Genomic DNA, 23,263 nt, shown 5'->3' with positions numbered 1-23,263 from the left:
CGCGTGAGAAATACCTTATAGTTATACACATTATTTTCGTACATTCTTATGCTTCAACACCATTAAAATTGTAGCAAAATTGTAGCAAAGTTGACTGGCGTCAGACTCAATCGGCCCAGCACAGATCGCCTGGCAGGACGTAAAAATAAACATTTGGCACGCCGCCATCGCCGTTCCGAGCCGCGGTAGGCTTCGGGGTCTCGCACCAAGTTTTTTCGCTACACGGTACGCGGGACACGACAGGCCTCCCGAAAGAATACCGCGGGATATCCCGCAATCTCCCGCGTGACGTGATATCCCGCAAACTCCCGCGGGATATCCCGCAGTCTCCCGCGTGATATCCCGCAAACTCCCGCGGGATATCCCGCAAAATCCCGAATCCCGATGATGCTTATCCCGCGATCTGTACTGTATGCATTAAGTGTATGGCTGTATGACAATCTGTGGCAGTATTTTTACAGCTTGTTATGTCTCTTGCCAACAGAAGGTTCAGGGAACCACCAGCTGTGCATCCTGGATGGCCGTTATGAGTACGGGTGTGAGTTTCTGGGTGGACACCTGCCGCTGGCCATGACTGCACTGACTGAGAGATGCTTCCTCACTATGTCACAGGTAAGTACTGTAACAGAGATTCTGTTTAAACAATCAGCAGAGACAATTATTATAGATTCTAGTTATTTGAATAATCATTCAATGTAATGTCTTCATAGTAGTTATAGTAAATAAGAACCAAAATATAAAACCTAATTATGTTGATTTTGACTGTTAGGCCCTGACCCAGTTGAAAGGCAGTGCAGTGGTTGGTGGAACAGGAGTTGGCAAGACTGAGACAGTCAAGGTATGTGTTTTTTTGCCACTGTCTCCATTTCATTTAAATGTTTGGTCCTAACATCCCGAATTAGTTCAGGAATTGTATATAATATCAGAATCAGTGTATTACTAAATGCAAAAGCTTGTTTGAACACTAGTCCTGTTACCATGCCGTTACGATGACCTTGTGATTTAGAGAATTTAGTGTATTTAGTCCACAATGACATCTCTGATACATTCTTCTTTGCATTTCCAGGGTTTGGCGTACCTCCTGGGCAGGTACATGGCCGTGTTTGCCTGTCTGCCACAGATGGACACTGCTGCACTGGGCAAGATCATCCAGGGACTGGCAGCTGTAAGTCAACTTTAGAAAAAAAATCTGTTTTATGTGATATATATGGTTAATGTACATGTGGCATTGACTTTCTAAACAATTCTGAAACAAATTTGAATTCTAAACATTGTTATGACAGTTATGGAACACCTTTTCCCAGTGCTAAGAGCAAAATTGAGTAACATAGAGATTGAAGTTACATGATTGTATACTTCACAATCTGTGTTTTCAGGATGGCAGTTGGGGCCTGTTTGATAACTTCCATAACCTGAACCGCTCGGGTGTGGGAGTCCTGTTGGAGCATGCCCAGAGCATCTACACTGCACTCAGGGCCAATAAGAGCACCTGTCATCTGGCTGATGGACAAGAGGTACAGGACAGAAAATTATTCTTCTAATAGACATTTTAGGATGTTGTTGAGTTTAAAAGTTGAATACCTTAAATAAGTGAATGTGGTAAATTTTGAGTTGATTGATGGTTGCAGATGCATGGTCATGATCATGATCATACTCACCTCAATTTGTGTTGAGATTTAATGACTACAAAAAACTTTTAAAATTAAACACTCACTCACTATCCTGTTTATCTTCTGTTGTTCCCCAACTTCCAAGGGTTAGACGTGCTTGCACAGCAATACTGAGGCTTGATGGCAGCTCACCACTTGGCTGTGGTAAAAACAGTTATGTGAATTTTTCATTTACTTTGCCAACCCTACAGGTGCCAGTCGACCCATATGTTGCGACCTTCATCACCATCAACAAGGACGTGTCGCGTGGGTTCCAGCTGCCGCAGGAGATCCGTGCCCTGTACCGTAACGTCTCGCTGGTGCTGCCCGACCTGGGCCTCATCCTCCGCGGGAAAGTTGCAGGGCTGGGCTTCAAGTCTCCCAAGGTTCTGGCAGACAGACTCAAACTGATGGCTGACCTGTGCAGGGATCAACTGTAGGTTTTTATATTGTTATATGGTTTTTATAGGTCTTTTCCTTGTGCTTTTGGATGAACAAGAAGTTGTTGAAGATTTTTCATAACAGTTACTGTGAAATGGGAAGTTTTGATAGTGTTGCACTGGTAGTTTTGCTGAAAATTTTTCTAATGTCAATGCCTCATTTTAAGTGTAACATTAGAGTAATGCCTTTTAGCCCAATCAAACCAAAACATATTTCTATTTAATAACTTTAAGTTAAAACTATCTGCCACTATAGCTGGCAAGTCATGTTTTTTATTTTATTCTGAACATCTTTGAAGCATTTTTTTTTGCTTTCCAATTAATTTGCCTTTTTGGCAGTACCACAGGGGTGGAGAATTCATTGGCTCTGTCTTCTTTTTATACTTACATTTGTGTAGTATCTTGTAAAGCTCAGAGATGTTTGTTTGACATGTCTTTTAATACTATTTCCAGGCCTAAGGAACACCATCACCACTTCAGCCTGGCAGCTCTGACTGGTGTTATCAGCCATGCCTACAAGAAGAAGAAGAACCTGAAAGAGGAGAAACAGGCGGCCATGGAGACCATGTCACAAATCTCACGCTCCAACAGTGTCATCTCAGTGGCTATCGGATCCCAGGCTGGCTTCAGCCAGACAAGTAAGAAATCTGTGTGTGATTTAACAGCATAAATTGTGACGTCGTTGAATCAGATGTACTTTATTTACGATATCTGCTATGTGGGCATACATATACATTGTAGGTTTAGGCATACTAATATACAAGTAACCTAACATAAAGACAAACGTCAAGGTCTTTCTTGATACATTGATTTTGCTCAGAGCTATGTTACTCTTTTCAACAGTCAGGTTATATAGTATCACATATTCTATTCTGCTTGTGTACATCATAGCATCTACCACAGCTCCCTCTAAGACCACCAGGTCTATGAGCTTTGCAGGAGGAGCCTCCACTTTCCAGGCATTTGCAGGAACTCTGCAACAAGTTAGGGCCGCGGGAAAGCGACATTCATGTGTTGTCTGTAGGTTTGGCATAGAGAAGGAAGATGTACTAAATTCTGTTTTGTTTTGTAGCTTTGTTCTTTAAGCAGTTGACAACCTGAGTCTTTTCCGACTCACTAGTCAGAAATTGTTTTAATTTGCACTTGTTTTGCTAGTAACTGTTGTTGATTGAATTTTTCTTCATTCTGTTGCAGCTTTTGTTAAAACATGCTTGAAAGTTTGTTCCTACAATGTCACCATGCCCTAATGACAATATCCATGCTTATAAATATAGATCTGTTCAACTTGATTGAAAATTCTATGTTAAACTTTGTATTCCTTCATATTCTAAGGTTGTCTATAGCAGTCATACTGTTGCAGTTGAAGAAGCCCTTTTGCAGTTCAATACCTTATCAAATATAATGGTCATTCACATATCAACTTGACAAGTATTGTCATCTATTTGATATGCTCAACTGTAGATATATTGCATTTACTGGAAATCTATTTGTGCTACAAGGTCCAAAGGCCAATGTGCCAGTAGTAGTTGTCTCACAGAAGGAGAGTGAACCAGTGACATTCCAGAAAATGGCAAAAACAGTCCAACAGATGACATCAGCGCTGGCAAGCCCCTCCTGGGAGATCAGTAGGTTTCACTATGTGGTTAAAAAAATGTGTACTAACTCTGTTCATTCTAACAGGGTTACACTGTTACAATGTCTGTTTATGCCAAACTGTTACTGACGTTTTAGTCTTTTTGAACAGTCTTACATGTGCATGTACACACATGCACTGACAGGCACATTGCAGTGTTCTGGTACAATTTGTGAATTCTAGCCAAACCTGATAAAGCTATAATGTTACATGGTAACGAAGGGTTAAAGTTGTAAAAGTAGGAGAATAACATTCTATAAAACATCATTAAAGAAGACACACAATTTCTCCAGGCCCCATAGCTACCACCCCGCCCCAACGGCAGGCATCAGCAGGTCTCAGTGATCCCAGTCCCATGAGTAAGATTTGATACGTTCACTGCATGGCATCATTCAGACCTACAATATTCCAAACTCTTCACTCTCTTTGTATCAACTGAAGGTGGTGGGAAGAAAAGATGGTGATATTAAAGCATGTCAGCTTGCTTACTCACTCACACACTCACTGTCCAGTTTATTGTCTGTTGTTGTCACAAGGGTTGCTTGTACAAGGAACAAAATTTGATAATCTCTTCATGAAACTTAAGTTACAGTCAATGCATGAGGCATGACTACCCCAGTTCATACATAACTGCATGCCAGTGGCTATATACCTTTCCCTGTGAATGCATTTCAAAGAGCTTTTTTGACTATTTCCTCATCAAAAGAACACATTGTCTCTGTCACACCTTCTTCCAATGTTAAAGGCCTTTGAAGGGAATTATTCTAAGAGCCTTTTGTAGTTCTTTCATGACGTTTTACCACTCAAATTCACAGGTCCGTCTCCCAGTATCAACGTGAAGATTGGTGAACGCACCAGGAAGGCAGGGAACCCCAACATGCTCACCCCTGCTGCCAAAGTGGAACATTCCATGGTGTCAGATGCCCTTCAGGAATGCATTGCACCAAGGCTGAGGGGGCAGGTATGAGAGACAATGTTGTATTTATTAGTTCAGAAAGTACTGTCACTACATCTTGCATTGTACAGTACATATACAATATGCTCAGGTTATTGTTGGTCTATCTGCTATTCCTATACATAGTTACTGTAACTTTTTCTGATATGAAAGTTTTTAAGAATGTTATTCCTAACTGCTGTTTCTATATATAGTTATTATGAAAAAAATTATCTTTCAATTTTAAGGAAGTTACTGTAACTTTTGCTGATTTGAATGTTTTAAGAACGTTTGATATGATCTTCAGCACCAAGGACAGGTATCTTTGCTTTTTTTCTTCTCCAGGACTTGGTGACCTTCACCGGTATCCTGAAGGACACGTTTGCAGGCCTGCCTGACACGGAGCTGACCCGACAGTTCAGCCTGGGGGTGGAGCCTGCCATGGTACAGAAGGCCCAGGAGAAGGGACTGATACCGCACGTACCCTGGATCAGCAAGTGTATGAGTCTGTATGCACTGTCACAGGTCCACAAAGGTATGTTCTGTAGAACCACTAAAAAAAAGTGATTACCTAATTGTTACATGTGTAACAATGATGCCCAAGACGTATACAAAATGTAAGGCACTCAGCACCAGTTTTCAGTATTTTAGCATCCAATACCCAGATCTTAAAAGAGTTTTAAAAGAAATTAAGAGAAAGACAAAGTCTTCCTGGGACATATGACATGGAAAAATGTACTGTGCTATATACTATATAACTATAGCTAGCTTGAAAACAAATATTGTGCAAAGCGGTTTTTGTCAGCGCTTTTGTGTATTTAGGGTTTATGATAAGTATGTTGAGTTAACTTTATTTTATGTTTCCCCCATAGGTATCATAGTTGCTGGCTCGCCTGCCTCGGGCAAGTCGTCCTGTATCGCCACCCTAGTGGAGGCTCTGTCCTCCATCTCCGCCCCCACCCCCAGCACACACAGCCACGGGAAGTCTGCCATGGGCACGTCACACAAGCTGCTGCGCCTCAACCCGCTGGTCGTCGATGACTACGGGCTGGTGTTTGGCCACCTGAACCAGAATCATGACTGGGTGGACGGGATCTTCACACACGCATGGAAGAAGGCCTGCAGGGTAAGGCTAGGAGAGAGCCTCGCTTCTCAGCATAGTCAACTATAAGCCCATGTTTGTTTCTTAACACAGTGAAAGATAAACTCATGTTTGCTTCTTAGAACAGTGAACTATAAACCTTGGCTTCAAGACCTGTAGGGTAAGGCTAGGAGTCAGTCATACTCGCTTCTCAGCATAGTGGACTATGATTTCAACATGGTCCATTTCACTTCAATCAGACTGCTGAATGCTGCAAATTTGGTTGGTCTGTTGTAGAAAGATTGACTTTTTTGGCATTTTGACTTTTTTTTTTTCTCAGGGGTTAAGTATGATACTGCTGTGCTAAAGTTTGGGAGAAATCATTCAATGACATACATTCCCTGTAGGGAGTTTTTAAACTAATTTTCTGTGAACTAAAGATAGTGTGTACTCTCATGCAGTCATTAGCATACATGTCAACTTGAACTAATGACAAACATTTGACTGTCGACATGTATTCCATTCTTACAGAACAAGAGCACCACCTGGCTGTGTTTGGATGGACCACTCAATGCTGGCTGGGCTGACAACTTCAGCAGTGTTCTGGACAATGACAACGTCAGTTTTATAGTATTCAAAAATATTCTTTCCAAAATCCTTGATGTTTTCTTAAATGTCTAGTTATCTCTAGAAATCTTCAACAAACTTTTTACCTTACATTTTTAAAAAGGATCATTGAAAAAACCTTGAAGAGTCTTTCATAAGAAAATGAGAAGGGTGAAATAAAACAGGACAACCAACGATGCTCTCATGATTTTTCAGACCTTCCATCTTCCAAACGGAGACCGACTGCCTCTGTCAGATAATGTCCGACTTCTCTTTGAGACAACTGAGCTGAAGTTCGCGTCCCCTGCTACCATCTCCAGGGCTGTGAGTATAAGATTGATATTTCAATCTTTCTGGTGTGTCGATATCCTAATAATCTAATCTGACTAAAATGTTGGCCTTTCTAGTTTGTTAATGATTGTTATATGGTGTTTTGCAGGGTATCGTGTATATGGACAAGAATGTACTTGGCTGGAGACCCATTGCCCAGGCTTGGTTGGAGAGCAGACCACATCACGAAGTGATTGTATGTTGTGTTATGTTGCAAAATATGCCACAAATTCTAAACCATCCTTCAGGCCCTACACCTGTGCAATAAGTCTGAATAGGAATGAGAAGACGTGGATGTTTTTTTTTTTTAATCTGTGTGGAAGCATTCCAAGGATAGTTGTTAACACATGCTTCAGTGGTGTTCAGCACCAAGGACAGGTATGGTTACCATGAGTGTGGATGGTGTTCAGTACCAAGGACAGGTATAGTTACTATGAGTGTGGATGGTGTTCAGCACCAAGGACAGATGGTTACCATGAGTGTGGATGGTGTTCAGCACCAAGGACAGGTATGGTTACCATGAGTGTGGATGGTGTTCAGCACCAAGGACAGATGTGTTCAGTATACAATTCCACTGATAATATAGACAAACTCATTGCACAGGCTGTGGCCAGTATCTTGTAGCATATTGTGATGCAACATCTTGTAACACACACGCACTTATGCTGTGGTCAAGAAAAACTTGGTGGTTTGTATGGTGGTGGTACATTTCAATCTTTAATGTATTAGATATTTTTGCTTTAATGATAAACACTATTTATCATCATGTACTGTTTTTCTCTCCTTAGAACCTCCAGAGGGCTTTCAACAAGACATTGGATGCAGTTTCCAACTTTGTCATCAATGAAGCAAAGTATGTGTTGTGTCAGTGTTCCCTTATGCACGCCTTCTATGCCTTAATTTACCAACCTGGTACAAGCATGGCAACCATCTAACTTGCATGCAGCACTAATTGATGTAGGGAAAATCACAAAAATCATCACCATTCACATCATCATTTTTGTTAATTCAAACCGAGTGAAATTAAATACCTTGCACGACGCATGATATGCAATAATCAATGAAGAGAAAATCACAAAGATCATAACCATTCAGTATCATTTATCATTAGTCAAACTAAGAAAATTGAAAAGTAGAATTTTCATTCAATCTCTTGTATGATTTCTTTGTGCTGTATCACAGTGAGGTGCAGTATGGAACATTATTAAATCACACATTAGATTCAGTCTGTAAAAAATAATGAAATGATAAAAAATCAAACTTTTAATCATTTTTAATCAGTAACGACACCTTTTTGTAGGGAAAGCAAAACTTAGCATTCAAGATGCAGTGCAACATAAACTTCTGATTTCATAATTTTGATGAGTTCTGAATTCATATTGGCAGCAGAAAACATATCTTTATCAAATTCAATTGAAAAGTTGTTTGAAACAATTACAAAGTTTGTCAAATTGGTTAAAATCTCAGTCTTACAGTTGTTTGGTTTACCAAATTCTGCTGCATTTCTGAACCTGCGCTAATATTTCCTACTGTTTTACTAACTAAACCTAACACGGTGTAACGGTTTGGACTTGCTGTGTGTGCGGTGTAATAACAACCAACACGCCCACTCAGGGCTGTCTCCCTGAATGGTTCCTTTGTACGTAGGACCAAGGTGCCGGTGTGTGAGGTGGGGATGTTCCAGAACTGTCTGAACCTGCTGAAGGCCATGTTGGACGACAATGTTGAGATCGGCGGGGAGCTTCACGTGGAGAGGCTGTACCTGTTCTGCCTTATATGGACGTTTGGAGGGCTGCTGCAGGGAACTGACAGACAGGCCTTCAGTAACCTTCTCACCAGCCTCACATCAGCGTATGTTATATTCGTATTATCTTGGTGCAGTTTTATAAATTTGGCAAAAGTGGTCCCAGGATGGAGCCCTGCAGAAGACACTTATGATATAGGCATAATGAAATTATAGTACTCATAGGCTTTCAGTCATGTGTTTTCATTCCAGTCTCACATGTATCAACCACCAAGGTTTATAGATTTGACAATACAACATGGTTATTGTATTCTTGGATGTTGATAATAAACAGTATTATGACATGATCTTTCTAATTTTTTTCTTCCTAGGTTGCCAGACTATGACCATGAGATCTCTGTGTTTGACTACTATGTAGATGAGTCAGGAGAATGGGACCCATGGACATCAAGGTAATGTGTACATGATTCAATGAATGAACGAATCCTGCATATTTGTACGATGTACGTAATCATCTTTTATTAAGTCATCTGTAAAAAATAGCCATGTAGCTTAGATTTTTATGCGAAAATTTGCTGACATGATTCTTTCCCCCAGGGTACAAGAGGATACCTACCCCGACAATGCCAACATTTCTGGAGAGGTGTTTGTGGAGACCGTTGATACAGTAAGAGCTCCTCAAAGCCTTTTTCACATTGGACATTATCTGCCATTGCTGCTAGACTTCATCAAAATTGTACTGTGTTTACAATGAATATTGACTGTTTACTTTGAATGCTTTCCCCAGATCCGTTGCCAGGTGCTGATGGACTATGCCCTGTCCTCAGGACAGAATGTCCTCCTGGTGGGGCCACCAGGGTCGGGAAAGACTTCCCTCATTAACGACCTCATTGACACCCAAGGTACCTAAAAAATTCAAAATATTTTTAGATTGTTGTGTGATGTTGATACATGTGTTGAATTGTGTTTCATTAAAAAAATTTGAAGTATTTTCAGTGTTTGATAATGATGCAGAGTCTATATCATTTATAATATTAAATATTGTTCCATGTCCAGACCCTGCCACACACATAGTGAAGAGACTGGTGTGGTCGTCTGCCTCTCAAGCCTCACAACTGCAGACATTTGTGGAGGCCAACATCCATCACAGACAAGGTCAGATAATACTTAAGCATGATGTACAGTTCTTGTTTTTTCTTGGAAAGATATTACCGGTATGCCTTCAAACAATTAAACAAGCAAGCTTAAGTTGTCTTTTTGTATGAAAAACTTGTGGTCTCAAGCTGGAAAACTTTGTTTTGACTCTACCATGTGTTCTGCAGGGTTTGTCTATGGAGCAAAGGACTACAAAGGCTTCCAGATATTCATTGATGACATCAACATGCCTGCAAGGGATGAGTTTGGGGTGCAGAGGGTGAATGAGGTATGGTACCATCTTTACTATCATTTTAAACAATATGTTTTTTCATACCAGTCTTGGATTCTTCAAGAAGACACTTTTTGATATATACAGTGACATGTACCATTAGTCTTGTTGTGCAAACTATCAGAGTGAGAATTCCACAATATAATCAATGACCTTGCCGTAGTATGATGCCATAATTTACATAATCTCAGTTAAAGGCAGTAACTTAATTAAAGAGACACCCAATGAAAACAACAAAACAAACTTGATTTAAATGGAGTCTTAAGGTTGGATCACATTTGTGGTCTTACATGAATGTGACAAGAAGGCTCAATTTTGTGGTTCATTTTGCTCTGCAGAATCTAAGAGAACTCCTGGACCACCACATCTTACTGAAGCTGCAGAAGCCGTTTGAATGGCGGACTGTGGAGGGTCTGTCTGTGCTGGCTGCACTCACGCTGCACGAGTACCCTTCTACATCCACACAGCTGCTGTCTGAGAGACTCATCGTAAGTACAGATACAGCTGAACCAATGGTAGAAAAAAAGGAATAGAATGAACTGGAAAAAGCTAAAAATCTTGAAAGTAAAAAAAGAATAGAAATTGAAAGTCTTGGAATTATAGAGTAATATTGAATAAACTGAATACAAGGTTATTTTAAATCATTTAGACTAAAGCAAAACACTGTTGAGTTTTTTCTTCAGAGTAATGATACATGTAGGCTAAAGAAGAATTGCAATTTTCTCCCAACAGAGACACTTCTCTGTGATTCATCTACCAGCACCACAAGGACAGGACCTGGAGAGTGTGGTCAACTCCATGCTTGAGGTATAAGAATATTAGATTTTTCTACTGGTATCTACAATAATTATACAGTTTGAATAATGTTTAGACAGAAAGTTGAACCGTATTCAGCATAGAGCTGAGAAATGAGACAATGTCAAAATTTTTTCAATTGTCTACTGCCCAACTGCAAGCATTTTAAAGCTATTTATTGAAGTTACCACAGACTACTGTACTTTGTAACAAAACATTTCTGTTTGTCTCCTAGGCCAACATGAGTTTTGACGGCCAAGGTTTAGACACAGAGCTGCACACCAGTCTGACAGCAGCATCCTGTGAGTTACTGACAAGTGTTCAGGACGTCCTGAGGCCATCACCCATGCCTGGCAGACAGCACTACATGTTCACTCTCAGGAACATCGCCAAGGCCTTCCAGGTGGGTAGTCTTCATCTTTAATACCCTCTTTTTAGACTAGTTGGAAAGCATTGAAAGAGGAAAAGTAAGTTGAAGGTGGAAATGTTGATACTTGGCAATTGATATTTGAAAGTGCATTGAGTGCTTTAAAACTTCTGAATCAGCATTGCTGTCAACAGCAGATAGTTAAACCAAAAAATCTGGCCATTGTGGTTAAATCTGACCATTGTAACCGTTGGCCTAATCATCATCATCTGGTTGTGAGAGTTTCACGGATGCTCGTGATTCTTTTCTGCCAGCCCTCCCTATCCCCCATAGCCCTGGGCAGGTCTTCCGGTCTGCAGCCTGCATCCTCACACAGTTGTTGTATGTATGTTTTGCAAGGTCTGCCTACACTGGCATGCCCATGTTTGGGTGCCCAGAGGAGCACATCACTAACGATCTCTTCCTTGTTCCTCCATGAATGCCCAGCAAAACGGGCATTCATGGCATAAACAACTTTCTAAATAAGGGAATGTTGTGCATTTTATCTTGTGAAGTGTGAGAGACTTGGTGCCATTCTACATTATAAGTGCCTGGAAATTTTTTTTGAAATGCTGAAGGAAGAAATGTTTTGATTTTGTGTTTATCAAGACAAAAGGTTGCAATTAGAGATCAAAATCATTCACAAATTCTGACGACAGGCACAGATTTTTCTTGATACATAAAATTATGCATTGCATGTCAATTCCATTGGACTTGGTGTAAGAGTACCATGTTTTACTGTTGTTGTGTAGTGTATGAAGCGTCTGACGTCAGAGAGCCGTGCAGATGAGAAGATGGTGGTGGGACTGTGGAGACACGAGGTCTGGCACATCATGGAGAACTCCATCTGTAGGAAGTCTGACCAGAACTGGTTCAACCACAACCTCCAGGAAATACTCAAGAAGGTAACACTGACTTTTTTTAATCCTTTCAGAAGGAGAATTGTCTTCATATTGCAGTATAATCAAACATTGTAATATGCTTTTTTAATATACCAGTAACACAAATATCTAACACAATGTCTTTTTTTTATTTCAGCATTTTCCAGACATTGAAGAGGAGACCCTCCCTCCCCACTTTGTGACTTTCCCTATTGATGGCCGGGCCTACCAGCGACCTGTCACCACCATGTCTACAGACAAGAAAATAAGGGTGAGATTCTTTAGCAATGAATATATGTATCATATTCTATACCTATGTTACTGTAACTACAGTAAATATGAATGGGATAAGATTCTTACTTGTGAACCCTTGTGAAAATTAGCTTCACTGGAAAGCAAGTTCAAGAAGTGAAATTCTGAATTTTGTGTTTTGGAAACCTTTTTTTGTTTTAAAACAAAAATTCTGGCATTCTGGTTCAACACTGTACCAAAAGAGCTTGACTATAGTCCTGTACAGTTCATGACAAAAAAAAGGCTCTTTTCAACTTTATATAATTATTTATATATATTGCCAGTGACTACAATCATACAGGATGGCACCAGTACTGTCAGTAACTGTCATAATATACTCCTCCAACAGGTGGCGCTGCAGCCCATTGTCAGCATGAAGGAGGTACAGGAGACGCTAGCCTCCCATCTGGTGTCCTACAACGAGCGGTTCCGTAACGAGCAGCTGGACGTGCTGCTGTGTGAATACGTGTTCCAGCACATCGCTCGCGTGCACAGGGTCCTCAGCTTCCAGAATGGGTCAGTTCTGCTAATCGAATTTATATCCTACACTATAATGGGCCTTATACTGCAGGCATTTTGTACAATGAGTGATTGAATAAATGGATGTCTGAATGAATTATTCATGATTATCTCTTCTCTGTGTCACAAGTAACAAAACAGACTTTTTAATCTTGAAAATAAAAGGAAACGTTTTTACTTCTCAAAAGTTAGGCAATCTGAGATGGCAGACTTCAACTCCCAAATGTAATTGCTTTGCAACCTTTCTAGTCTGACAATCAACAAAATCAGAAACATACAGTCAGAATATACAAACTAACACAAACGTGCCAAAAACAAAACTTTACCCTCTGGCATGGAGTGTTTAAAAACTTACTAGTTGCAGCATTGTGAATTCAAAAGTTTATCACCAGTTAACACAACAGTCCCTTTTGTTCCATATTGCAGGGGTAACCTGCTGATGATTGGAGCCATTGGTAGCCATCTGGTTACCATGGTGAAGCTCGCCCTCCACATCGCTGACGTGGACATGTACCACGTGGACTGTTCGCGTGCAAACACGTTCTTTGACGGCCTGCGGTCAGCAGTCAGAATGACGGGCAGTGAGGGGAAGATGTTGACGCTTCTCTTTACAGTGAGTTTGTTGTATTTTGTCATATTTATCAAGTATCAAGTAAATGTTTTACAAAATCTAAAGTGCAGACTCTTCATTATCAAAAAGAAAAAAATACTAAAATTATGAATTCCAATCTATAAGTAGTACAATAATATGTCCAAAAAAATGTTTATGATAGGGTATGAATATGAATATCACTGAATGTTTTAGTATTAAATATACAAAACAAATTTATTTTATGACAAACAGACTTTGAATAGTAGGAATATTGCAAAACAGAAGAAATAAAAAATACCACTTGCATGTCATTGTTATAGAATCCGATTTTATTTTTTAGTCTTGAGTCTTTGAATTTTTTATTTTTCCTTTCCACAGGCCAAAGACCTTCATGATGAATCCTACCTGGATGCGATCAACAGTCTGCTGGTGTGTGGGGAGTACCCACCACTCTTCAGTAATGATGAACTGGAGGGGTTACTACAGGTCAGTTAGACAACCAGAATCATCAGGATGTTTTAGTTTTGTGTAAAGACTTTGATGCAAGTTGCAGCACCTTTATAGGATTGGTGTATTATGTATATTATTAACTACTGACTTGAGAAAAATCAATGCAACCAATCAAAAAGCAGGAATTGTAAGAATTATGAGTAACTTGACTTTTTCAAGGTCTTACATACTAGATACTGTGAAACATAATATAATGTAGATATCTCAACTGGCTACTAGTTAGATTATGCTGAAATTAGATTATATAAGATAGGTTAGTCACAGTGACCAATATTCAAAATGAAACTGTTTTTTCAGCCAACTATAAGTGCTGTCAAAGGTGCTGAAATCCAGGTTGTTGGGGTAAAAGCACCAAAATGAATACAAATACAATGCATGTGGGATAGGTCATATTTTTATGTTAAAACACATAACACGGTAATACATGTATGTTGTACTTTCAGGTATGAAGGTTGTTTTTGGTGGGTTTGTCCCAGGGTTTATGTGCATGCTTGTCTGACAGAGATGGTTGCCACAAGGAGGTTAAAAATTAAATTTAATTTTCTTGGTTGCAGGAACAGTGGGTGGATATTTGATTACTTGATAGACAGGGAGATTATACTTATTTACAGTGACCCTGCATGCACTGGGTGGGAGTAAGTTGGTAGTCAGGAAGTGGTTGACTGTTCGTAATACCCAAGTTTCAATACATTCATGAAACATTCCAGGAGGTCTGAAATCTGATGTTTTGTTCCAGGTGCTTGGTCCAGTCATGAAGAAGGCATACGCACACCTCATGTCCAACCCTATGAAGTTCTTTGTGTCTCGAGTCAAGTCCAACTTGAAGATCGTCATCTGTCTACCGCCCAAGCACTGGTTACTCCGGGTAGCTGCCAGGTATGTGTGTGTGTGTTGTGTGTGTGTGTGTGTGTGCATACTTTCATGATACAAAATGAATTGTAAAAAATGCACATGGAGAATGCCCTACGCATATTCAACTACTCAGCATACATAAGATTTACATACATCTTACTGAATATTGTACCTCAAAACCTGAGCACTGCAGCAGCTTTTTATATTACACTGAAGGACCTGTTGCACCTACGTTTTGCACATCTAGCTTCAAGCATTATTTGAAGCTACACAGCAAGTTCTACTCAATCTATGATTATCATAGTTCTTGGATACATACGTGTACCACATGTACAGCTGTAATATCAGTTTCTCATTTGTAATGGTTTAAAACCTTGTCCCACAGCCAGTACCCAGGCCTGCTGACCAGTTGCCAGGTGAACTGGGTGTGTGCCTGGACACAGGAGTGTCTGCTGGACAAGGCAAACTACTTCGTGGAGAAGTACAACCTGGTGGCTGATAATCCAGAGATGAGGTATTTTAAAAAAAAAGTGTTTTACATTAATTGTATTCCACCTTTAAAAGATATACCATCATTAATTTCTAGCCGTTGCATTTGCTTTAAGAAATTGTAGACACGAGAAAGGCTTTTATACAATCTTTAGGCTTTTAAAGACAGACAAAATGGAATACAAAATGGATAAGTACAGACTCCTACGCATCTATGACATACTCCTGATGTCATGTTTTTGAAATGGCAGTGGGTCAGGATACCTCATGAAGACCAAACTGTTGGTTGGGAATTTGTTTTAAATACGAAACTGACCTTAACTCTTATTCATTGTAGTTTACATGTATCTTCAAATTTTTAGATCAATAACTGTTGTTTTTTAAATTTGCTGTTGCAGGGACAAGCTGGTGACAGTGATGGCAAACATCCACAGCTACGTCCTGCAGGACTGTCGACAGATCCCCTGGGCAGGTAACGTGGAGGAGACAGTCAGTCTCACCATGTGTAAACGGGACAACAAGAAGGACCAGTACAAGACACAGATCATGGAGGTAAAATTGAGGCCTATGGTATAAAGCACATGAGCTACAAGTTTACTATGCAAGTAGACTAAGTGTATATTAAGTCAAAAACACAATGCAGCACTATTTCTGTGGTATATGTATTTCATTGTACCTGCAATTGTTTTGTTTTCTATACAGCTGCCCAACCTGCCATATTCCAAGTCCATCATGCATGAAAGGATCCTGCTGCAGCACAAGGGTGTTGGTAAGGTCAGCCACCGCAGTATCCCCATGGGTCCCACCCTCTACAGACGCTTCATGGAGTGTTTCCTTTACGTTCTATCCACCAAGACGGCACAGCAGAACGCTAACATCACAAGGCTCAAGTAAGTTTGTATCCTCTTTGTATAAGTATAAATGGCATTTGTCCTGATCACTAATCAGTACACATTAAACGTGTGATGCCAAGTTGGGGGAGGGGGTATTGCAGCAGACTGAGTGATATTTAAAGCTTCATGTTTAGGAACTGACTCTGTTGTGAGTATTAACCATACATTAGAATGTTGTAGAAAGAAAGAAGGAAAGAAAGAAAGATATCCCTCATAGACCTGTGTATCCGTCAATGCATGTACCACCTCCTTGCTGCCTAATCCCAGAACCAATACAAAAATAGTAGCCACTTGACTGTGCTTAAGATTAAAAGGCTGTATCACTTCTACTCATCCTAGGAAAGCCCTGTCCACCCTGTCCCAGACCAGGGAAGATGCCAAGCTGATGGAGGAGAAGATCAAGGTTGTGCAGGCTGACTATGAGGAGGCTCAGAAGAAGACTGCTGGGCTGCTCAGGCAGCTGACAGGAAAGGTAACGCACTCTTGTAGGTCTCATTTTGGCAACATCCCAAGGATGGAGCCATTTTAGAACTGATGCTGATGAAATCTATTTTTGCCACACCATCTTGATGACAACATGTCAGGTAATTGCAGTCTCTGGTTAAAACTACTATTTTGAGTGGAGCCATATAATTGGCAGAGGCAGTTTATAGGAAGTAAATGTTTTTTATTCAAAGAAAACTAGAAACTCCTCAAAACCAAAGACCAAATGAGAGACATGATCATGGCATCATGGTTTGGGGCCAGATCAAATCTCATCAATAATTACAAAAAATTTCATCGCTCAACTTTTCAAAACTTTCAATTTTTTCCAACTTTCTGCTCCCTACATATTGACGTGTGAAATGCATGTTTGTGTAACGTCATCTTGTACCCTGACCCCCAGGCCACCACCCTGGAGAAGCTGAAGGCCCAGCTGGGAGGAGAGGGGAGTCTGGGGGCTTACCTACAGCTGAACGAGGTGTCCAGTGAAGACGAGGAGGAAGATGATCTGCTCAAACAAGGTACTGTTAAGATTACACCAGTCTCATGCATATGTATGAGGTATCATATTGTGCATGCCAAAGCCCAGAATAAAGTAAAAAAAGCTGTAAGGAAAGACCCAGTAAAATGTGTACTGCAAAGATCTCATTTTTTCTTTGCTAAAAGATGACAATTGGATTCCTTAATTACAATATATGTCATATACACCTAAAATATGCTTGAGCCAGTATTCATAGTCTATAAACTTAATATGATTATGTAAAATCAAATTAAGCTTTTGGTTTGTTCAGAAATTTGATTAATATGAAAAACCATATGGCACAGAACTTTCAACATTAAAATCAGCTGCTTCTTAAATTGACATAATATTTTATCAAATATTCAATAACATTGAACCATTGATCTTTACCACAGTAAATTGTTACCACAAGAGTTTATAGCTAAACATGCCACCTACATGTACATGTAATGTCCAGATGACATAGGGGAGGACAGTGATGCTATAGAGATGCTGATGGCATCGTACATACGGTCCACTCGGGTTATGGAGGAGTACAGCACCATCAAGCACAGACAGTTCCGCGCCCACTGGAAGTCTCGTAAGCCAAAACAAACGAACAAACGTTTCACGCGCAAAATTGCATGTGGTGAAGGGCACTGCATGAAGCATGTTAACAATGATTATGGTGTTAAGAGAAATCATCATAAATGGTCATCTTACAGGGCTCAAAATACCGGTTAAGTGCAAATTGCGGGGAAAATCATCAACATTTTAAAGCAAAAAAAAAACACACAAAAATAGACAGCTTGCAACTTTGCTGGGTGAAAGAAAAATCAGGCTGCTGAAATTTATGAATCACACATTGCAGGTAACAAAAAAGAAAAAGTATTTAGAGCCCCATAATTTGCTTTGTTGGAATAAAAGGAATATTAAAGATAATCACTTTAAGCTGTAACTGCTTGTGGCAGGGACTCAAACTCATTTTTTTAACATTTAACAATTTTTAAAACTTATTTCAACAGACGACAGAGATGAGTATGATGATGAGTTTGATCGGATGCGGAAGGAGAACATGAAGTCCAGGAAACTGCAGGTTGTGGAGGAACTTGCTGCTGCCAAGAAGGCGGTGGAGGATGCTAAGAAAGCCTTGGAGGGGTCCAGGAAGAAGGTAAAGATTCCAAGACACTCTTTTTGCCTTATTAGATTCTTTACATCACTACATTGTACACACTGTGGAGGAACTCAAGAAGTCTTATTTCTTTGTCTTTGCTGTAAATACTACTAACAGAGATAAGTCTAAGTTCTTATACTCAAATTCTAAGCCCTTTCATTATGATTATGACATAGCACAATTCAAATCAAATGAAAATCTTTAAGTTATGAATGAATGAATGATGGAATCATTCAATGAATGAAATTTTATTATCGTGTCTTGCGACTTTTCTTTGTCGCCCAGCCCATATGGGCTTATAAGACACCAGAAATCACATATTAAACATATCAAGCGATTGTTTTGTTCAGTTTTTTAACTGCTGATTGTCTCTCATCCCAGGTGTTACAGTGGCGTGACAGCGTAAGCCGACAGTGCGTGGAACGGATCCGAGCCTTCCAGAACCCTCCCGTCCTCGTGGCACTGGTCATGGACATGATGATGACCCTGCTGGGTCGTCGGAAGATACCAAAACAAGACACGGGGGAGGAGAAGGAAGGGAAGAACTCACAGACTGACAGGACATCAAGTGCCTCTAGTCTGTCCTTCAAACCTCTAGTGAAGCGAGGTATTTTATCTTATAGTCTTGTTCACATTGATTGAAGTTTAACCTACTAAAACCTACAACCTAACTATTACTAACAATATTTAAGCAAGTTGATTATTTTACTTGTAAGTAAATTGTGCATTACGTAGTAGTAGCTGTTGATGTGTGTATTGAAAATGATCTAACTTGCCGCTTTGAGACTAATGTCAACTGACTTTTGTTTCCCAAAGAAACTAAGAGGCAGATGGATTCTTCACGACGTGGTTCCACTGGTAAATGATTAAATAAATGTTGTAGATGGTGGTTGGTCTCCTCAGCTGGTTCATGGTTTAAACTGCACATGCATAGTACTGCATTGTGGTGTCTTGTGGCAAATATGTCAAAGACGAAGGTCCTTGAAACATAAACAAATCTGGACATGTATAAAGCATTGAATGTCCAGATGATTGTTTACAAGTAAGGGGCCTTCACCTTTGATCTTGCACAGTTCAAACCATGAACTGACTTATAGGCACAGTCTGCACCCTGTATTTTTCCTGCACTTGCACGCGTGTCATGCATGTATCAAGCATGGTGTAGTTAACATTTTCCCTGGCCAAAATAGGAATCCCTGCATAGAAAACAAGGCTGGTGGTGGTGATTGTGTTTATGTACACTATTTGTTTTTTTACACTGCATGTTTTATTGTCACAATGTTTATAGTATTGCCTAATTCTCTTGTATCAACCAATGAAACATGTTATATCTAGCTGCATGTCTTTGTTGCATTTCTGCATCCAAATCATGGGTTGACCTTGAGTCTATAATCTAAATGACCTTGAATCCTCGACCTCTATCAGGTACCAAAGATGGTGATAAGGTCGACCGTAATGAGTGGAAGAAGCTCCAACATGCCATGAGTGACTCTGTCAAGTTTGTAGAGATGGTTCACCGCGTGCCGTGGCAAGATGGCCTTCACCCTGACGTACTAGCAGGTGGGATTCTCAACAGTGAATCAACCTTTAGCACACTGAAGTAGATGTTTGGTTACCAAGTCTCTATTGGTTACAAAGTTAGGCAGCAGGGAGAAGGTTAAATATCATAAAAGCTGTAGTTATGATTATAGATTATTGTTAGTAATACTATATTATGTGTATCAAGATTGGAGAACATATCTTTTAATATATACTGTATATTTAATTGTGATTCATTCATCTATATGATTCAGTCTTCATTGAGTCATTCATTTATTGACTTTCAATTAATCAGACAATTATTTAATCAATGTTTTCTTCCTGCTTTGCAGCTGTGCAGGGTTACCTTGCATCAGGGAAGAATGGAGATGCAGGTCCTACAGGAGAAGGCAGTCTGCTGGAGGCTGGTAGGTTTAATGTTGGCTTCCTATGTAGTAGAACAGGTTATTCTGACGCTGTCCTTGGTGCTGAATGCCTTCACTGTATAGTATTGCTGTCCTTAAGCTGATGCCTTTACTAACTAATATTGCTTCCTCTGTACTATTGGTAGTTCTAACATTGCTGTGCTAGGGCTGTCCTTGGGTCTGTCCTTTGTGCTGAATGCCTTCACTGCACAACATGCCTGTCCTCCTGCTGTCCTTGCTGCTGAGTGTCTTTACTTCACAATTCTGCTGTTTTTCTGATGCTGTTCTTAGTATTGATTGCTTTCACTGTACGGCATTGCTGTCCTTATGCTGTCCTTGGTGCTGAATGCCTTCACTTCACAACATTACTGTCATAAGTGACTCCTTGACTTATGCTGCACCATTTCTGTTATGTTATATGCCCCCCCCCCATATACCTCACACAAACTAGCCTTTAGACATAGATCTCCATAACAACTGACAGAGACTTTGTTGTAATTCTGTAATTCTTTCACAATGCTTGTCCCTACCCTCCACAGGTATGAGTGCCTCAACCTTAGTGTCCCCCCGTCGGTCCGGAGGTGCGTCTCCCCCAGGTCTTACCATCGCAGGTGTGCGGTACAGTTCTGAGGACGCAGCAGTCCTACTGCAGTACACAATTGGTGAGTATGCTGCAGCTCAAATTCTGCAGTTTGATAAGTTGGAAAATAGCATGCTCCCCCAACTGTAGTACTCCTTTAAGTTATGTCAATAATATTAAAACACACCAGGGTTGAAAAAAAATCTCAATGAATCACATTAGGCCGAATAAATATAGTTTGTATTTTGTTTTGTCTGGTTGTTTTGTTGCTTTATTGGGATCTCTGTTAGTGTAAATTACACTACTTTCTGGGGTCCACAATGAATCACCAGAAAGTAGTATTTGGACTATTGCACACCAGGGCATGCCCCTACTATTTTCCAAAAGGTATGGTGGGTCCTGGAATGTGTGTTACACCCTCCTTAACACACTGCTTGTGTCTGCAGCTATTGTGGAGTACACCCAGCTGTGTGGACCCCTGCAGATAGCCAAGGAACGGCTACAGAACCTGCAGGATGAGATAGAGGAGTCAGAGAGGCTGGAGAAGGAGCAGGAAGTAGAGGTTAGTCTAGTACTAAGTCAGCTAGATAAGTGATGGAAGGAGGCCATGTATATTACAGATATATTTTTTTACAAGGAACATCACAAAAGGTAGTCTTTTACTGAATATTTTGATGGGATGTTACATTTTGTCTTATTAATCTTTCATGCAAACAGCTAGAGGCATGGACTGGAAAGTTGAAGCTTCGAGTGAACAAGATTATGAGAGTGCAGGTTAGGTGGAAAGTTGACAGGTTTAGCGACAGATGTTAATTATGTTTTCATGTTACCATTATCAACAATGTTGATTCTGAACTTATGTTACCTTTTCTTTTCCACCCAAATAACCCAAGAGTTAATTTGCACACAAATACAGCCAATACGTTCATTGACCATGTTGCATTTATACACACACATGACATGTTTTTCATTATTTGTACTAGTTGTTTTCATGTTAAATTGTTGTACATGACTTTTTATTGTGCATAACGCACATAGCAAGTTTCACAGCAAATGTTAAGTCCAACATTGTTTATGATGTCTGTTGAAAACAGTCAAGATGTTTTCTTGATATCTTTTTTTGGGAGCACTGTCAAGCAAATGGCTTATACCATGTGGTACCATACATGTGTATGTTTGACTCTCCAATTGGTACTTATAACTGTCACTATAATTGTAGCTGAAACAGCAGTCAGTCAAAATTCTTTTAATTATTAACCTATGGAAGGAATTCGATATGTAGGCACACTAAGAAATTGTCATTGTCCAATACTTATTATAGGCAATCATAATTTGATTACTCTGACTAATCTGTACATCCCTGCCAGGAGCCTGAGGACCCCCAGATCAGCCTGTTGGACCATGTAGAGGAGGAGGAGGAAGAGTTAGGACCTAACGACCTGCCCATTGTCCAGGGGGAGGTGGACAGGCTGCAGGAGGAGTTTGATGAAGCAGTCATGGAGAAACACAGGCTGGAGAACGAGCTGCACAACTGTCATGAGAGACTCAGGGCTGCCACAGAGACTATCAAAAGGTTAGATTGATCAATGATTACATGTATTGTATTTGCCAGATTCATTGTTTTCTTTCAGGAGACAGCTTGTATATACTGTTGAACAGTTAGAAGCTAAGCTGAAATGTTTCAACTGAAGGTGGAATGTAGCCCTCTGTGAGAAAAAAGCTCTGTTCAATGAATGAATGAATGAATTAATGAAAAATAGATGGCTGCATAAAAATTGTGTGATTGTAGCTTCTTTAATGTAATGGTCTTCATTGGAGGAATAGAGATACATGTAAGAATAAATGATAGATTGATGGATGAATGGAATTCTGTCCCACAATTATGTGACTTAAACAGTTTTCTAAACGTTTCAATTATAGAAAACATTGTCACTATGTTGTTGTTGTGTAACATTGCATTTTGTACTTTCCTCAGCTTGCGTGAGCAGGAGTTGCTATGGCAACAGTCAGTAGAGGAGAACTCGTCCAATGACCTGCTCCTGTCCAACTGTATCGCAGCATCTGCCTTCCTGACATACTGTGGTCCCATGAGCCTGGATGGCAGGTAAGATCCAACTACACTTGTTGATATGACCATCTTGACATTTGTTAGTCAGCACTTTGAAAGCTGTGATATTACATATTCTACTCTTCACCTGACTACTATGAATAATTGTTAATATATATTAGGTGACAGTGTTTGTTGAAACTGTTATTTCGTTAAAAATTCCATTGAATTGTTGAATGGTCAGAAGTGTATGAACTGAGTAGTTAATGTTGTGTGTATATTGCTAAGCCTTTTCCATGTCTTTAATCAGGAACAGTATGTATGAGTTCTTCCTACATGTGTGTGAGCACTACGGCCTGCCCATTCCCAACAAGATGCTGTACAGGGACATCCCACTTGTCAACTTCCTCTACACTGATGTAAGCAAAAGCCTCAGAGGGAAAAAAACCCTTGACATCATGACTTG

General features: G+C 40.0%; 1 protein-coding gene across 1 annotated transcript in view; it reads left to right on the top strand.

Annotated features, from left to right (window-relative positions):
* The window catches only part of LOC109481175 (dynein gamma chain, flagellar outer arm-like), a 66,286-nt gene that overhangs the window by 22,821 nt on the left and 20,202 nt on the right, over positions 1 to 23,263 (top strand). The window contains exons 42-85 of the mRNA XM_019783678.1: positions 485 to 612; positions 770 to 838; positions 1,067 to 1,165; positions 1,377 to 1,514; positions 1,862 to 2,085; positions 2,543 to 2,727; positions 4,016 to 4,081; positions 4,538 to 4,683; positions 5,002 to 5,191; positions 5,529 to 5,782; positions 6,269 to 6,355; positions 6,560 to 6,667; positions 7,462 to 7,526; positions 8,321 to 8,524; positions 8,789 to 8,869; positions 9,015 to 9,084; positions 9,205 to 9,319; positions 9,474 to 9,572; positions 9,740 to 9,840; positions 10,182 to 10,331; positions 10,576 to 10,650; positions 10,874 to 11,041; positions 11,797 to 11,949; positions 12,083 to 12,196; positions 12,566 to 12,732; positions 13,162 to 13,348; positions 13,706 to 13,813; positions 14,574 to 14,713; positions 15,075 to 15,203; positions 15,577 to 15,730; positions 15,881 to 16,068; positions 16,411 to 16,543; positions 16,958 to 17,075; positions 17,532 to 17,654; positions 18,079 to 18,224; positions 18,609 to 18,834; positions 19,044 to 19,085; positions 19,653 to 19,787; positions 20,099 to 20,173; positions 20,710 to 20,832; positions 21,197 to 21,312; positions 22,118 to 22,323; positions 22,726 to 22,854; positions 23,108 to 23,216. Coding sequence (XP_019639237.1) covers positions 485 to 612; positions 770 to 838; positions 1,067 to 1,165; positions 1,377 to 1,514; positions 1,862 to 2,085; positions 2,543 to 2,727; positions 4,016 to 4,081; positions 4,538 to 4,683; positions 5,002 to 5,191; positions 5,529 to 5,782; positions 6,269 to 6,355; positions 6,560 to 6,667; positions 7,462 to 7,526; positions 8,321 to 8,524; positions 8,789 to 8,869; positions 9,015 to 9,084; positions 9,205 to 9,319; positions 9,474 to 9,572; positions 9,740 to 9,840; positions 10,182 to 10,331; positions 10,576 to 10,650; positions 10,874 to 11,041; positions 11,797 to 11,949; positions 12,083 to 12,196; positions 12,566 to 12,732; positions 13,162 to 13,348; positions 13,706 to 13,813; positions 14,574 to 14,713; positions 15,075 to 15,203; positions 15,577 to 15,730; positions 15,881 to 16,068; positions 16,411 to 16,543; positions 16,958 to 17,075; positions 17,532 to 17,654; positions 18,079 to 18,224; positions 18,609 to 18,834; positions 19,044 to 19,085; positions 19,653 to 19,787; positions 20,099 to 20,173; positions 20,710 to 20,832; positions 21,197 to 21,312; positions 22,118 to 22,323; positions 22,726 to 22,854; positions 23,108 to 23,216 — 5,843 coding nt within the window. The remainder of the gene's footprint in view (positions 1 to 484; positions 613 to 769; positions 839 to 1,066; positions 1,166 to 1,376; positions 1,515 to 1,861; positions 2,086 to 2,542; positions 2,728 to 4,015; positions 4,082 to 4,537; positions 4,684 to 5,001; positions 5,192 to 5,528; positions 5,783 to 6,268; positions 6,356 to 6,559; positions 6,668 to 7,461; positions 7,527 to 8,320; positions 8,525 to 8,788; positions 8,870 to 9,014; positions 9,085 to 9,204; positions 9,320 to 9,473; positions 9,573 to 9,739; positions 9,841 to 10,181; positions 10,332 to 10,575; positions 10,651 to 10,873; positions 11,042 to 11,796; positions 11,950 to 12,082; positions 12,197 to 12,565; positions 12,733 to 13,161; positions 13,349 to 13,705; positions 13,814 to 14,573; positions 14,714 to 15,074; positions 15,204 to 15,576; positions 15,731 to 15,880; positions 16,069 to 16,410; positions 16,544 to 16,957; positions 17,076 to 17,531; positions 17,655 to 18,078; positions 18,225 to 18,608; positions 18,835 to 19,043; positions 19,086 to 19,652; positions 19,788 to 20,098; positions 20,174 to 20,709; positions 20,833 to 21,196; positions 21,313 to 22,117; positions 22,324 to 22,725; positions 22,855 to 23,107; positions 23,217 to 23,263) is intronic.

The sequence above is a fragment of the Branchiostoma belcheri genome, unplaced genomic scaffold (assembly GCF_001625305.1).
Source record: "Branchiostoma belcheri isolate BF01 breed outbred unplaced genomic scaffold, Haploidv18h27 scaffold54, whole genome shotgun sequence".
NCBI classification, from domain to species: domain Eukaryota; kingdom Metazoa; phylum Chordata; class Leptocardii; order Amphioxiformes; family Branchiostomatidae; genus Branchiostoma; species Branchiostoma belcheri.
The sequence above is the reverse complement of the archived record's forward strand: the minus strand, read 5'-3'. Positions and strand labels throughout refer to the sequence as shown.